Raw genomic sequence first — 17,100 nt, 5'->3', positions numbered from 1 at the left:
TAGCGGTGAATCCGTGCACCCATGGTAAATTGCTCTATTTATAGAAAAAATATGCTTCAAAACCTACAATATCAGGTATAATTTATAGGCAATGTGTTGAAAAATTTCAGAGCGATGGATGCTAGAAAATATCTACTAAAACAAAATTGGAGTGAAACCGTGCACCCATGGTCAATATACATAGCTGTCTAACATGATTTTATAATAAGATTGATAATGTGTTTTAATTTTTTGGTTATTATTTGAAATATTCATTTTATGACATACACGCATTCGTCAACTATGCCAAAATGAGGTGATTCCGTGCACCCATGGTGAAAAAATATTTCCATTTTATAACAAAAATGATATCGAATAAATAACAAAACAATTTCAAAAGAAAAAAGTTTAAAATATTATGATAGAAAAAATTTCCCCTTTACCAGTCATTTTGACTGGTCACGGTCCGAATAGGTATATTCAATTTGCCGGTCCTTCTAGTGTTAAAAAGGATCAGTAGGGGAGAATGAGGATACTTGATCCCTGGGGATACTTGATTCCTTAGCTATATCTCGAAACTGGAATGTCTTACAAAGATCAAATATTCTAGAAAAATGTGCCAAATGGAGCAAAACAACAATGCTTAAAGCTCAAAAAATTTTAACAATATAATTGTTTGAGTAATTGAACTTTGTTTGAAAAATTTCTCGAAATGTGACTTGAAGATCTTTTTTCATCACTTTAAAATGTTCCTTACATGAAAAAATACCAACCAAAATATTTGTTCCAATATATCAATCGTTCGAGCGTAATATGAATTTCATAATACCATACTTTCAAAGCAATGGAAAACTCTCAACTTTTTTCAGAAAAAGTTTTCTAAAATATTGATTATGGGTACAATTGATCCCCTAGAGTTGGGTACAATTGATCCCCCTTCCAAACGGCATATTCTTCTTCTGAATTTATCGTTATGATTGCTGATTACGAAATTACTAATATTTATTTCAAAAACTAATATTTATCAAACAATTGTCTGAAGAAAAGAGCAAAAATAATTAATTTTCTCTTAATTATAAAAAATAGCGCCTTGAAGTATGCAATGTTTTTAGCGTTGAGACAAAGTTATAGAATTTTCTTCATATGTCTGCTATAAATTGTGAAATGAGAACAAACATGACCAAAATAGTCAATCAACATTCTATCTTGGGGTTTTGTTTGATTTTTATGCAAGGATTAGAACTTCCTGAATAAAAGATCAAGTCTCCTTTAATAGGGGATCAAGTCTCCCCTAACTTCAGAAAAATCGCAATTTTTTTACTCCCACGAAAATGCTTCTAGCTCATCAACGGGTTCAAGTATCGTTCTAATTTTTGGAGCATAGAAACTTGAAGTTACAAGCTGTCAGAAAATGTCAAAGACGGCGAGTTGCTAAATTTTTCCAAAAAGATATGGTGAAAATAAGAAATGGGGATCAAGTATCCCCACTCTCCCCTAAAGTTTTCGCCAGATTTGGCAAGCTGCTATTACAGCAAAGAGGTACTACAGTGGTATCGGGCCAACGGGTGGATTTTATCGAAAAGAACATCAACACACCCAACTGCCCTCAATTACGCCTTATCGAAAAATATTGGGCAATTGTCGAGCAGAAGATGGAGAAGAATGGTAGGACGACTCGGGATGCAACATAGATGAAGAAATTGTGGAGCAAAATGGCTGCTGAGGTCAGCGAATAGGGTGTCCAAACTAGATGAGTGGTACTCGACGAAAAGTTCGAATTTTCATCAAAACAACATCGAAACAATTTTGTTATTATTTTTCCTAAAGTGCAATAAAACCCTACATTTTGAGTACAAAACATTTTTATTTCGTTACCATTGCTCCGAGATAGACCCTTTTTAATGCGTCCAGATTTTGGATTATCCATGCTTTAGTTTTTTAAAATACACATGTTTGTAGCTGTCCGGTTTCTAAATGATCATAGCCTTAGGATAAGAATCGCATGTTGGTGTAAAATTAAAAATAACTGTTGAAACCAATAATTTTTCTGACTACGTCAATTTGATGTCCCATCAACCATAAAACTTTTGATGTACAATCGGTATGATTATCTGTGGACATTAAGTTTTTAGAAGCCATTGAAGTTGAAAATTGTTGCATAATACCCCAGTTTACGGTAATTTTGATTTTTTTTTCAATTCAAAAATTGCCATTTGATGTAAATTTGCTTTGAAACCAATAGAATGCATCCCACAATTCCACACTTTCATTTAGATATGTTGAGACTTCACACGAGTAGATTCTCCCTTGCATGATCTCTACAGAATCAAACTCCTGAGTTTATGCAAACATACCTTTTGCAACGACGAAACAAACGAAACCTACTGCTGCACATTGTCCTTTCTTTCCCCGGATCAGAGCCATAAGAAAGCTCGCAATCGTTCGTCAAAATTCACCTTCTGGCTCAACGTCACGTACAAGTGCAGTGTATATTTATTTAAACTATTACGTATTCAACTACCCACTCTAGAGAAAGAAAAAACTACCACGGATGAAATGCAAATAACGCCTCGAGCTAAGAAGGAAATTATTCTATGTGTGGTTGTGGGGAGAAACGTTGAATATTTCTTTGTAAATCTTCTACCGGAGAAATTTCTACATCCGTATATGAGTTGTAAAAATTAACGAGTGATAGTTGTTGGAACGATGATTACGGCACGCAGCAAAATTTAAACGTAAGAAAAAGAGATAGTTGAGGTAAAAGTAAAAAAAAAACTAACGTCAAGAGGGAGACTCTTGATGGGACCGAGGATAGAAAAACTTGGTCCCGGCATATCACTCATCCTTTTCAAGCCGTTTTTCCAGAACCAACCGCGCGTCGTCATTCAATTTACTCTGGCATAATCTGGAGCGCTAGGTATGCACATTTTTCCCTCCTAACAACAATCAAGTTTATGAATCATCAGCGTTCTTCTTTTCCGGTTCCATAGAAATACCAGTTCAGCATCTCGTGGTATTTCAGTGGCATGTTTTTTTCGAGTTTGCCTCCTCATTCACCGAGAAAGGATTATGCATTTTAAGCCGGCTTGTTCAATATTTATTTTAATATTCATTCAACCTATCAACTACCCCTGAGAAAGATCCATTAACATAGCATAACAAGGTTGATTTTTCAGAGGACATTTTGAACTCAAGATGATTGTTATTTTAAGAAAAGTAAAAGTATTTAACCCAAGAATCTTACGTCATGGCTGTAGAGTTGGACATATAAATTGTGTGCATTAGAGTTTCAATAAAAAGCGATTCAAAAAGTATCTTCCTGAAATTTTATTCAAACAATCCATTCAAGAACAATGAAACCTTGCATTCACTAAATTGAAAACCTGACATCCCTGTCCCGAGCATCAGAAATTTACTGCAAATGTCCCCTCCCAGTTGGGCGTCCCTTTTTTATCCGGTTTAATGATTTCTTTTTTTCTGTACTCTATGTCCTGCATGACAATGATGTAGCCACTGCTGCTGCTGGACGAACAACGTGTCGGCATTTTTATGGATCCAAGAACATGGATCTGGTCAGCGAGAGTCCGGCCGAAGGTGGGCTGGTCGGATCGGATTTAGTCCTTTAGCTTATTCTCTGTGGTCGTCGTCTTCTGGTACTCGACTCGAGTCTGGGGTTCCCTTTAACTACCAGACAAAAAAGCTACATACTATACCTACATTGAGTGCTGATTAGGCTCGTTGATTTTTATATGTTAAAGAATTCAAACGACCGGATGATGCCTCCTATCCTGCTTCCCAGACACAGCTTTTATGACTTAATAGTGATATCATCGCCCGGTGCGCAATCAAGAGCATCTATAATTTAATTCCACAAGGTGTGGGAGCACTAAAAAGGCTTCACTGTATGATATCGTTTTTTTTCTCTCCCCTTTCTTTTTCTTTACCTTTTTCTATGAACGTCACCATTCTAGAAACCGCTCTGCTGCTTCCGGCCGATCTATCCAAGAGCCGCCATGAGAACGACACCAGTGACATCCGGCGAAATCTGCGGTTGCGCTACAAAAACGCTTTCAAACACAACCGAGGCAACGAGTGAGTATCCAATTGACGGCAAATTTATACTTTAATGCGAAAATGAGCTTTCCAAAAGTTGAATGTTTTTAATCATTTTTAGCACGGCGCAATTCATTTTGAATTTCTTTATGAAATCTTAACAATGTTTTGACTAAAGACATTTTAAAAACCAAAAAGGTTTCTTCTCAATTTTGTCTACCTTTTCTGTTATATTTATTATTTCCAGGGTTCACTAAGTTCGGCATAAAACCAAAGCAAATCATAAGTTAAACATTATTTTCGCGTAGAATGATCCAAAAAAAGGTTTATTAAGGTTTTGTTCAACAATTAGCACAAAAATCGCGCGAAAAATACAAGAAAATTAAAACTGTCGTTAGATGCATATTTTACAGCAGAAAATATCGTTAAAAGCCTCATTTCATCACCAAACATTCCAATTAACATGATTCAGTTTTGGGAAAAAGAGGAAAAACAGCTAAAAATTGACAATTTAAGCTATTCCGTGCAACAATGGGTGAGGGGGCAACGAACGGCGAATCATCCTAGCTGTTCCCGCACAAACTTCGTTAAGCTTTCAATCATTAAAACGTAAAGATGAGTTTAGAATATCGAAAACATTCAACAATGTTTAAAGTCGCAACTGTTTTTTGTCCTTCAACATGAAATTCAAATTAAGAGGTAGATTGGCTTTTTAATGAAATACGTGTGAAAGTGTTGTATTCTCGACCGGTTGAAAAATCACGACATTATAACAGAAACATAATTTGTTTATATACTCGACTCCTTTGCTTGACCTTCACACAAAAATTGGATACCAAGTATCAATTGACTGACTCCTACAAAATTATTGCATACAACACTGAACTTTAAAATGTGGACGAACTCTTTCACCGTCCCATGGCCCGAAATTCGATAATTGAAAGCAATTTTCCATCCCTCAATACTCCCTTTTGCGAAGTTTTTTATTCAAATCTTATGTTTTATAACGTCAATAACTTGAAAAAAAAAAGTGAAGAGTCAATAAAGACAACCCCTTTTTCCAATCCATAACCTAAAATTTGAACCAAGCAATAGAACGTCCCTCAAAACTCCAATGTGGAAATTTCCATCTCAATCCAATGTGTAATGACGTGCAATCTGTAGTAACGTCTCTATCGCAAAATATTTAACAGTTGATATGAACGATCCTTTTGGCCGTCCCCTGTTCCTCAGTTTTATACCTGAAATCGATTGCTCGTCCCTCAAAATACTCATGTGAACATTTTCATCACATTCCGATGTATAATAACGTCAATATCGCAAAAACACTAAACAGTCGATATGGATGACCCCTTTTGCCGACCCCTGTTCGTCAATTCGATTCCTGGATTCAATTCCTCGTCCCTCAAAACACTCATGAGCAAATATTCGTTAGCGTTACTATCCGATGTATAGAGTATTTCCTGAGACAGATCGTGGTAGGGTAGCATTTTGTTTTTGTTTTGAAAAATGTTAACATCTACTGGTCGCCATTTTGAACTTGGGAGATTAGCACTGTTAAATTATTTCTTCAAAACATATAATTTATTTAAATTAACATCACATAACATCAACATTACCTTCAAAGTATGTCATGCCTACAATTTTTTAATTTAGGCTAGTTTAAAAAATCAAGAATTTTGCATAACCATTAATATTGCACTGCCAATTTGGTTTCGTTACTATCGCACCATTGAACATGCGTAGTGTTGTTGCTATTTTTACCCTACCACCAGATGCCGAAAATTATAAACATGAGAAATCAGCTGTTTTGTTGACAAGTCGGGAAATACCTTATAGTAACAAAATTTCTTGCATGAGCTTCCATTAAGTCGTATGAAACAAAATGTAAACAAACAGCTTAATTACGAAAAAATACAAAAACAAACGCACAATGCTGTCAAATACCTACAGCATTTTATGGTTTACACAGCCCCAGAAAAAATAAAAACACCAGCACTCTTCGGTTGAAACGTCACTTTCTGGTGTTGCAAAGCGTTAATGCAAAGTTGAGTCCGCAATAATTTAACGATTTTTGTGTGAAACAAAGAGTTTTTCGTGGAAAATCGTTTTCCTGGAGGTAAATATACGTTGCTTTAAGTATTATTGATAATTGTTACCTCAATTTTTCCTTCGCTGGTTTATTTATTTCTAGTTTTCCCGTGAGCGGAATTAGGAGCCCCAAAGCATATTATATTTATATTTATATTCCAAACCAATTTGTATGAACTGTAAGAAAACTGAAAACCACCCTCCATGCTTACATAATTTGTGAATGACCCCTTAAATCATTTTTGAATGATCCCTTATTTAAGTAAATCTACCAGCTCAGAATACTGAGAGGCGGTACAAAACAACGTGCTCATATTATCGGCAATTTTTGCTTCACCTTAAAGAACAGATTTTTTATGTTAATGAAAGGGAGGGACCATGTAAATGACTCACCTCCTTGCGTAAAATAATGTTTTGAATCCTTATGTCGACTTACTATAGCTTGAAAATCATCGCATTTATTTAATCAACACAAACTGTAGATAAATAACAAAGTTCAGAGTGCACGGAATTAGGTGCAAAAGTGCACGGAATTAAAAACATGCTAGAGAGAGTGCACGAAACACATTTTTCAGATGCATTTTTCCAAACTTTTTTCGTGTATTTCATCAACTACGATATTTTTTCCTTAAAGTACATAAAAAATCCTAACTAATGGTGGGTTTGAGACCTTTTGAATCATTCATTTGAATTTTTTACACAGCCTTGAAAAACAAAATTCGCTTAGGTGCACGGAAATACCCGCAGTCACTATACAAATTCCAGAGTTGTTTTAGTAACTTTTGCAACAGTTTACTGTAAATTCTTAAGATGTTTCATACGGTGTACGAACGACCCCTTTCAAAAGGGGTCTTCCAAAAACCTAACAACATTTTTCATCATTCCTGGTCCTAATGAGCATCTATGCCAAATTTCAGATCTCTAGGTCTGAAGACGGCTGAGCCTATATCGGACAAACAAACATACTGAAATTGCTTTTCATGTACCGTAAAACGGGGTAAGATTGATAACTTTTTTCTGTTAAGGAGAATGTGGCATGTTTCATATTTTTAAAACCAGTACTGGACTCCTATGAACGTAAAACATGGTTGCAGAAATTTATTGCACTACTTTAAATTTGATTTAAAAATCGATTTCGTCTGTGTTTAGAATTTGATGCTTTGGAGTAACATTGATCAGTCTCTATTTCGACGGTTTTAAGGAGTTTTCTAGAGCATAAAGGATACATAACACCTTCATGATATTTACAAATGCTATTAATTGATAAACTAAGGCAGTTCGTGTGTTAAGGCCATACAACAATTAAAATCGAAAGATGGACTATGATGCTGCATACATTCAGGAGCCAATTTTTTTAACATTACTTATACAATTTTAACTACCAAAAAATAAATATTTTTTTCATAATTTTAATTCCCTAGGCCCTCACACTATTCCCCTTTAGTTTTTTTTCTCAAAATTTTGCCATTTGTTAGGGTTTCTAGCCTTTTGTCCTAGACTGGTTTACTCTTGGAAAACGTCCCTATTTTTTAAATATCAAAAATTTATCTCAAAATACCACAAAAACTACATAAGTTGACCTGTCACATAAATCAACCTGCTGCTTCTAAACGCTTTGATTTCATCAGGAAGGGTGTTTGTTTGCGAGCCTTTGAAAAGATAGATATTTCAAGATTATGAAATAACATTTTTACTTACCTACATTTGAAATTTAAAAAAGAACAAACCAAGTTTTTCCCACTCATTTTAAATGATATGTGCTTACGTGAGAACTTTAACTAGACACAAAATACACGACGTATTACAGGACACGACACTTAACGTTCTTACTTAACGGAAAAAGCTTTAAAATTACCTTTTTTGTCGACCGGTTTCGGGCTAGATGTTGCCCATCTACAGGACGATGTCCTACTGATTACTTGAAGACGATTAACGTAACCAATTTCCTACTCTGCTGATGTATTCGTCGAAAGGGTGCCGCATCATGCGAACTTTTGGTTGATCAGGTTGAAAAGTGGAGATATAATCGGCGGGTCATCTTCGTTCATCAACGGTTTCTCGGCCGTGCTGATGAACATAGACTCCCAAGCGTTAAGGTGTCCAGGTTTGCGAATGCATTTTTTTAAATTTGACCTTTTCCCAGTCAATAGAATTGTCAAATTCTGTTGTGTGGACGGCCACGCTCGATTCATTTATCCTTTTGTTTTCAACGACATTCTTATGCTCTTTGAGCCGCACTTTAAATTTACGGCGGGTTTGGCCGATGTAAAGCGATGGACAACTCTTACATGGAATTTCGTAAATTCCAGATCTTTCCTCTTCTGGAATCCTATCTTTGAGTGAAACTAGCCGATCCTTCAAAGTATTCCCACTTTTGTACGCAGTTTTTAATCCATGTTGTAGAAGAATCTTACTTATACCATTAGTTAGTTTCGGATGGAATGGTAGACTAACTCTGTAAGATTCATCTTTTTCCGGTCTGAATGTAGTTGTATCACTTCTATGCTTTTTCCGGGCATGTTTGAGAAGAATTTTACGAACAAAATCATAGTCATATCCGTTCACATTCCCGGCTTCGTATATTTATTTTTTTTTAAACGAACACATACCGGATCTCAATGAAACATGGAGGATATGATGGCTAGCATCTTACAAATGCTAAAACCACCAACTCACCGAAAGTGTACTATGTATGCCGTGACCGGGATTCGATCTCATACCCCCTGACTTAGAAGACTTGAAGGCTATCCTCTACGCCACGGGCGGCGGCAGACCGTGATGTATCTATCAGTTGAGTTTGCTTTACGGTAAATTCAAAATTTCAAGGTATTATCCTCTTTTCTTTGAATAAGCAAATCAAGGAAAAGGGAGTTTTCCCTCAACTTCTTTTTCAACCGTAAACTTGATCGAGCTATGCTGATTATTGAAGAGCTCGAGTGTCTGTGAGAGATAGCGTTCTTTTACGGAAGCAAAGATATCATCTACGTAGCGCCACCAAACATGAGGGAAGAGTTTTTCTTTCTTCTCCAGATCCGTTTCAATATCTTCCATGAATACTTCGGCCAGATAGGGGGAGAGTTTGCTACCCATACTGAGGCCAAAGGTCTGTTTATAAAACTTACCCCGAAACATGAAATAGTTTTGTTTCATGCAAACTTCAGCGACGGCGATGTATGCTTCGATCTGATTGGGGGGGTACTCGGCGGCGTTCTAAATGTTTTCGTAGGCTGTCGAGAGCATCGGAAGTGGGGACGCTAGGGAAAAGTGCGGAGACGTCAAATGAAACCAGAATTTCGCCTCGACGCATTTTGAATCCTTTTAGCTGTTCCACTAGCTCAATCGAGTTTTTTACACTTTTTCCGTGATTCACCGGGTACTTCTTCATTTCCTCTACCAACCAAGCTGCCATTTTTTCTGTGGATGTACAAATATTGGAGCAAATGGGTCGTATGGCTAATGGGGTTTTTGTGGATTTTTGGCAAACAATACAAAGATGCAACCTTAGCGTGCGGAACGAGGAACTTCCTTTTTAGTTTTGAATCTCCAATAAGATTGGCAACTCTTTTCCTGACAATGTTGGCTCCCTCGAACAGCATATTGAGAGGATCATTTGGTTTCCCGTTCTTGAATGCGCATTCTTCGTATGGGCCTATTGCTATCATGTCACGGACTTTGGTATCATAATCCTGTTTATTCATGATAACCACTGCATTTCCCTTGTCTGCTCGAGAGTATACCACTGATAGGATATCAATTTAACGTAGTCAGAATAATTATTGGTTTCGCCAGTAATTTTAAAATTTACAGAAACATGCGATTTTCATCCCACAAAAAATGGTAAGTTGCAACAAACTTACTTTTTAATGAAAAATCAAATGAAAACGTTCGAAATTTTAAAGTTTTCAATATATTTGTGATTTCATAACTCATAAAGCACCAATTTCAGTAAATTTTGGTTTTCTTCGATTTGATTTTACATTTTTTATCTGTCAAAAATGTTTTTTTTACGAAAAAGCGTACAGCTGCATACATTAAGGGGTAAAAAAAATAATACAAAAAATTCTACTAGAGGCCGTTCCAATATTACGTAACGCAATTTTCGGCAATTTTCACCTCACCCCCCACCCCCCTCCCTCCCCACCCCCCTCCCTCCCCACCCCCCTCCCTCCCCACCCCCCTACGTAACACATTTTTATCAGATTTTCTATCAAAAATTCACAAACCGTAACAAACTAATATACCCTCTCCCACCCTAAACGCATTACGTAATATTTGAATGGTCCCCTAGCTGAAATCGTAAAAATTAATGTTTGGTAGATGTAATTTTGAAGTTAACAAACGCATGATGCAAAACAATCTCCCAATGATTACCTCCTTGAAACATGATGGGGCATAGTAAACATCCTGATCTGCGCCCGAAGGAAACCAATAATGGCCTAGTGTTTATTGTGTAAATTGAAACTTAAAAAATGAAGAACTGAGTGAGAATTAGTGCTACATTATTACAAAAGATCCGGAAAGAAACTTTGTTGTATTTATGTCAGAAAAATTGGATAATATAAATAAAAATATATAATGAATTATCACATCATACGAATGTTTCTTTTCTCTCTTTTTGCTTGGATGAATATAATCATTTTAAAAACTTTACCATCAAGGATAACTGGTAGAATTATATTAGACTAGCTGACGCGGTTTGCTTTGCTACACTTTCAAAAACAAATGATATTTTCAGAAATTATTCAAATTTTTATTGTTTTGTTGGCATTCGAATGGAGGTCGTGATCTTTAATAATCATAACCATTTTTTCCTACCCAAAAATCCCAAAATATAACAATAATAGTTCCATTGGTTGATAAGTTTTTAAGCTTTACAACAAAATGTATATGGTGTCCCCTTCATTCTTCCTTCTCTACACTGTAAAGCGTAGGAGTCTATATCCATAAGAATCGTAGAAACATATCTCGTAACCTAATATCTTTCCATGCCATATTTGTTTCCATTTGTTGGCTTCGTTAGCATAAATTGAGAACTGTTGTATTGGGCCCACTCCACTTCTCCTATGTATCTACTCACTGGAAGGAGGATGGTGTGTGTTGTTTCACATCGAAATATTTCTTGTATTGAAATACCATCCCATGCCAAATTTTGTTTTATTTGCGTAGTAAATTCTTGGGTTATGCAATGTTTCGAAAATCAATCATTTTCACTGAGCCATGCTTTACTGCATTCTGAGCTGAAGAATCGAAGCAGTCAATTTTTTCTTCTCCATTCAAACCATAAAAACAATCATGCTTGACAACGACGCTCCTGTATTTGAAACACTCTTGCAAAACATGACGCGGTAAAGAAGGACGCAGACTGTCAACTATGAACGTCTCGATGATGATAGCCTTCCTTGATGATTTTCTACCTTCTAGGATCACAACTGATATGTATCAGTTTTGAGCGATCTGTGGAGGCTATCAGTTGATATTTTAATTTTCGCTTTGCATAGAAGGACAAATCATTACCAGGTAACCGCAATGAACTGTCCAGCATGTGCTATGACTTTTTTTATACATATTATCCTGGTATTTCTTCAGTTTTTCCTTCTAATGCATTCATGATCGTCTATCAATAACGAACATTATACATAATGATGCGTGGATAGACGTTCGTGAATGATTGTGGTAGCAACGTTCAAAATGTATCATCAAGTATGTCGATCACCTTTGAAAAGCCACGTGACGAATAGCAACGGTAGCTCCCGATGGGGCATGGTATATTTTTATGTATTTAGTTAGTGTTGATGTTCGACAAATATGCAACGGAAACCATCACCATGTGCGTATCACAAGCACTCGGAGGTACACGTTTTCCAGCTTGAAATGAATCCTGATTGCTTTTCTTGAGCGATTTTCCGAACATTGGAGTTATGTATAAACTTGACAAGAAATACCATCCCCTCTTCCGATCTCCCCATTGAATGGAGAGGTGATAACTTAATATTCATAGAAGTATTTTTCGTACTCAAGTACTTTTTGATGCAAAATTTGGTTTCATTTCCTCAATTACTTCTCGAGTTATGCATAACAATTGTATGGAAGCCCCCCTTTCCCCCTTTATATCTTTTTGTTGAAAAAAGGTGGGGTTTCAATTTATCATAGAAACATGTCTCGTTCCCAAATACCCTCCAATGCCAAATTTGGTTCCGATTGCCTTATTAGTTTTTCAGTTACATAAAAAATTATGAACGAGGACCCCTCCCTCTTTCTACTGGAAAGAGGAAGGGGTCTCAAATTACCATAGAAATATTTTTCGTATCTAAATACCCTCCCATGTCAAGTTTAGTGCCATTTGCTTGATAGGTTATCCAGTTATACAAACATTAGTTTTTTGCTTGGGAGACCCCCTCCCCAGCTTCCTGTTTGGGGCAGGGGTCTGAAATTATAATAGGAACCTTCCCCGGCCTCCAATATCCTCACCTGCCAAGTTTCATGTAAATTGGTTCAGTAGTTTCCGAGTCTATAGGGAACAGACAGACAGACAGAAATCCATTTTTATAGCAAGGGCGCTGATGTATTGTAAGTTACGCTTAGTCAAGAGTTCTATTCCGGATGATTTTGCAAAGATTACATTCCACAAAAAAAACATCAACTGGAGAAAGAAGGAGTGAGGGGGATAGAAAACAGATAGCGTTGAGGCAAAAAAGACGAATATGAAATATTTTTTTATTTGTTTTTTTTTTTTTGTTTTTCATGCATTGGTATGTAATGCTTTGCCAAACGAGCTACATTGAAAGCCCATAGATGAAGTTAACGAATAGATAAACCCTGTATTGTAACAGGTAGGCTAGAACGAAAAATAACCTTTCGTAAAATTCAATTTTAAAGAGGTATGACCGCAACAGAGATTCTATTTGCTTCGAATTTTTCTCACACGTATCTATAGTGTTTTTGCTCAGTTGTAATTTCTCATGAATCGATGAAATTTTGTAACAACCTACAACAACCAAACTTTAAAAAGAACTTTTTAGATCCAAATGCGCATCATATGTGGTATGCAACGAAAACATAGCCGAGCTGAACTATTTGCTACAGTTTCCTCATCCTATACATTTTCCACAAAAATCAACTAGGTACCAAGACCAAACGCTTCCTTCTGCTTCAAACCAAGGCCAGCCAAACTGTCTTAATTAACTCACTCTGACCCGTTTTCTCCGAAACTATTTCCGGGATCCCTTTTTTTCTACACGGTCCTCTAACAATTGTTAAATTCTCAACCAGACTTCTCTTCGTTCTTTTCTCCCTCGATTTACCGCAGGTACTGCATAGAGTTTGAAGTAATTAAAGCTACCAAGGCGTGCCATCGGGACAAAACCTACTCTGCCCTGGCCGAAGGAGACCGGGTAGTGGTCCGGTGCGATCTGGAAGCCCTGCAAGAGGACAAGACGGCCGCCGCTGGTGGTGTGGTGGATTTCGCCGAAATTTCCAACAACTCTATTCAGGACGAGGACGAAGAACAGCAACAGCAACAGCGGAAACCGAAATTCCGATGCCGCGGGGAGGGTCTCTCGGGGCGGAGCACCCGGTTCACCAGTCTAGCTCTGCCCTCCTGTCGGGGCAAGTGGATGCGCCTGTCGACGAAGCAGCTGAAAAAGTGTTCCTCCATCGAGGCACAGTTTATTTTTGTTTAATTTTTACAACCCAAATCGTTCGGGTCGGGTCGGCGGAACTCGCGGCAGGAAAGGCGTAAAACAACAGCATTTCGGAACCGTGTTTCGGAAACCATCCTAAATTACGGACGCAAAGATATTCCACACCAAACAATGGCCATATATTATTAGCAGCTGTTTGTTTTACCAGAACCATGCTAATAAATAACAAATGTTAACCTTGGATTGGGATGATAAAAAAATACAATCCAACAACTAAACACTTTCGAAACACAAATTACAAATTGAAGTATAAGTGAACAATCATGAATTTAAAGCGCAGTAGAGAGCTTTTTTTATTAGGAGCTGCGAGTTCATGCGAATTTCAATTATTTTTTTTAAATTTTAATAAAAAGAAACAAAATGAACGACCACTTTCTAAATCTAAATAATTTGGTATTCACGTTACCAAAAAGTTTAAAATTGAGATAGTCTAAGGATATTAAAAGATGAGTGATTAACGAAGTTCGAGTTTTCGGGTTCAGTTTTGTAAAACTGAATTCGCTCTGAAATATGTACAATTAATTACAGGAAAATTCAGATCATAAAATGTTGTTTCGCAATTCCGAAAAACGGTTCAGAATTCAAATTCCTAAACGTGAATACCTTTTAAATATTGCCTATTCTCTATGGGGTACGTTGTATTGTTAGTATAACTTCAGGCGCTTTCTCGCCTTGCAAAAAAATCTATCATCACGCTAAACATCGTTAAAATAAACTACAGAAAAAGAAGTTTTGAATGACAAAATGATTCAAAAACCGTAGTACTGATTAAAGATTAATGAAAACGGCATGTTGAAAACAGAACTTGAAACAACTCGGATTCCAATTTGAGAAATGTTTCACCGTTCAACTCTCTTCCAGCGTCAGCGGAATAGAAATGTGTAGCTTGTCGTTGAACTTTAAATTGTGCTCGATGGTTCCGGTAAAAGGGAATTTGCATCTCAGTTCGAATAACTTTTCATTGCAAAATAGTCACCATTTGGTGTGGAATATCTTACCCCAATGTCACATTGAAGCAAAATATGCAGCAGATTTGCTCGGGTGCCACGTGATTGTGACACCATAAATGTATGTATCATGGAAGACAATATGAATACACAAAGCTTTCCGGAGGTGCGAGAGGATTCAAATAGGAAAAGAAAACCTCCCACAATCAGAGGAAAAATAGAGAAATAGGGGAAAACTAGGGAGAAGAATTCCGATGACAGAAATAATCAGGTCCCTGGTATGAATGATAAAAAAATGAAAATAAACTTCGAGTTGAAAAGCAAACGTCTGCGAATGCAACGACAGTGGGGTGGGAAAATGGGAAAATTTAAAACCGAAAAGTCAACTCACTCGCAAGCAGCGGAAAACAGCCAGAAAATGGAAAAACCAGAAAACTTTAGAGAAGAATTAGTTACTTTCGAAGGCAGGTGGCAGTGGCAGTAACTGTCACTAGTCGCTGATATTTTTTATTTTTCGTCCTTTTTTGTTTTCATCCCTCCCCCTTCTTTACATAGAATGCAGACACGTTCATATTGTAGCGTATGGTAAGATGATAAATTGAAACTTTACGCGAGATTTTTGTATTTTAAGACACACTCTTCCACACACCCACAACTAGAAATAAGTAGCGAAATAGCGATGATGTCAGATGAAAAAGATAATCTCGACAAAAACTTTGAATAGAACGTGATGAAAGCTTAATCAGTTAGGTTCTCTGCACCAACGTGCAATTTCTTACCACACAGCAACTCATCACCCCTGGATGTAAAGCACACAACCCCCGCAGATATACTCACAAAATTTAAAAAAAAAATGAACGAAACAGCAGAAAGAAGAATTATTTTCGTTAACGTTCGACTAACAGCTACTTACTTACATATATACAAAATAAAATCGGATTCTTTTAATAAACTGTAAGCGTAGGAAATTATAATATGTTAACGTTAATGTTTCCAATCGACGATGATTATTTCTGATGTTCAACCAACTTACGATAAGTGCCATATCAAGAACAAGGAAAAGTATCCAATCATAATAGAACTATCATTTTCCGATGAATCTTTCTTCCATCTTCCATCAAAACAGTTTTGAACGAAAGGTTGTTCTTCAACAGTCAATGTGCAATTGCAATTCCAGTAATATATGTGTAAGGCAAAAAGATTTGCACAGGAAAATAAATTCAGCGTACACAGTTGTGCGTGATCACACATAATACGAAACATTCAATCGTCAATGGGAGAAGAGAAACAAGTATATACTTAAATATTTAAGAAGGGAAACACAATATTAATAATTAAATCATAAATGAATGCATCAGTAGTTATAATTTCGTATTTCGGTTACAAAACAACCTGTAAAATAATGTTAAATAAATCTGATAAATAAATACTGAATTTGCAAATTTGTCTCGGTTTTATTCAATGATGACAACACAAATTGTTTCATATAGGGGAGAATGGGGATACTTGATCCCCTTTTCTTATTTTTCATCATACCTTTTCGGGAAAATTTTGCATTTCGCCGGCTTTTGCATTTTCTGACAGCTTGTAATTTCAAGATTATATTCTCAAAAAGTTAAAACGATACACAAGCTCGTAGATAAACTAGAAGCATTTTCGAGAGACTAAAAAAAATGTGTTATTTTTTAAGTTACAGGAGAATTGATCTTTAATTCAGGGTGTCCTGATCCTGGGCAAAAATCTAGTAAAATCCGAAGATAAAAAGTGTGTTGACTATTTATCGCCATATTTCTTCTCATTTCACAGTTTGTAAGTATCAGACAAAGAGAATTCTAAAAGTCTGTCTACTACCCTGTATTCATTGCATATTTTAAGGCGCAATTTTCTAGTTTTAAGATAAATGCAGTAATTATAGTCTGTTTTAGCAAATAATAACTGGATAATCATAAGTTATTAGACAGATATTAGTTATTTCATGAAAACCAATGAACTCGTTCCATAATCAAGAAAATTATATCTTTTTGGACTCTAGGGATCAATGAAACCCAGAACATAAATTTTGGAAAACTTTGCCTTATTAAAAATCGAGAGTTTACTACTGCTTTAAAAATATATATCATTATGAAGTTCACCCAGCCAACAATTTGGTAGGTATATCAAAAGATATACGTACGTCTATGTCGACAATAATCATCGTATATGAAGTTAGAAAAAAGCATATACCTACCAAAAGTGGAGGCGATATACGTACATGATTTCGTTATTTTCTGATTTACGACTTCGACAACATCATATATGATGTTATAACGATGTCCGAAATACTTTGGTAC

General features: G+C 36.3%; 1 protein-coding gene across 7 annotated transcripts in view; it reads left to right on the top strand.

Moving 5' to 3' along the window:
- Positions 1 to 16,204, top strand: part of LOC129748448 (somatomedin-B and thrombospondin type-1 domain-containing protein) — a 252,698-nt gene extending 236,494 nt beyond the window's left edge. For all 7 annotated transcript variants that reach the window (XM_055743074.1, XM_055743079.1, XM_055743077.1 and 4 more), the window contains 2 exons: positions 3,951 to 4,071; positions 13,430 to 16,204. In XM_055743074.1, coding sequence (XP_055599049.1) covers positions 3,951 to 4,071; positions 13,430 to 13,802 — 494 coding nt within the window. In that variant the 3' untranslated portion in view covers positions 13,803 to 16,204. The remainder of the gene's footprint in view (positions 1 to 3,950; positions 4,072 to 13,429) is intronic.
- Positions 16,205 to 17,100: the final 896 nt, after the last annotated feature.

Source organism: Uranotaenia lowii, chromosome 2 (genome assembly GCF_029784155.1).
Source record: "Uranotaenia lowii strain MFRU-FL chromosome 2, ASM2978415v1, whole genome shotgun sequence".
Lineage (NCBI taxonomy): Eukaryota > Metazoa > Arthropoda > Insecta > Diptera > Culicidae > Uranotaenia > Uranotaenia lowii.
Note: the sequence above shows the minus strand (reverse complement) of the source record. Positions and strands in the feature narration are given on the sequence as shown.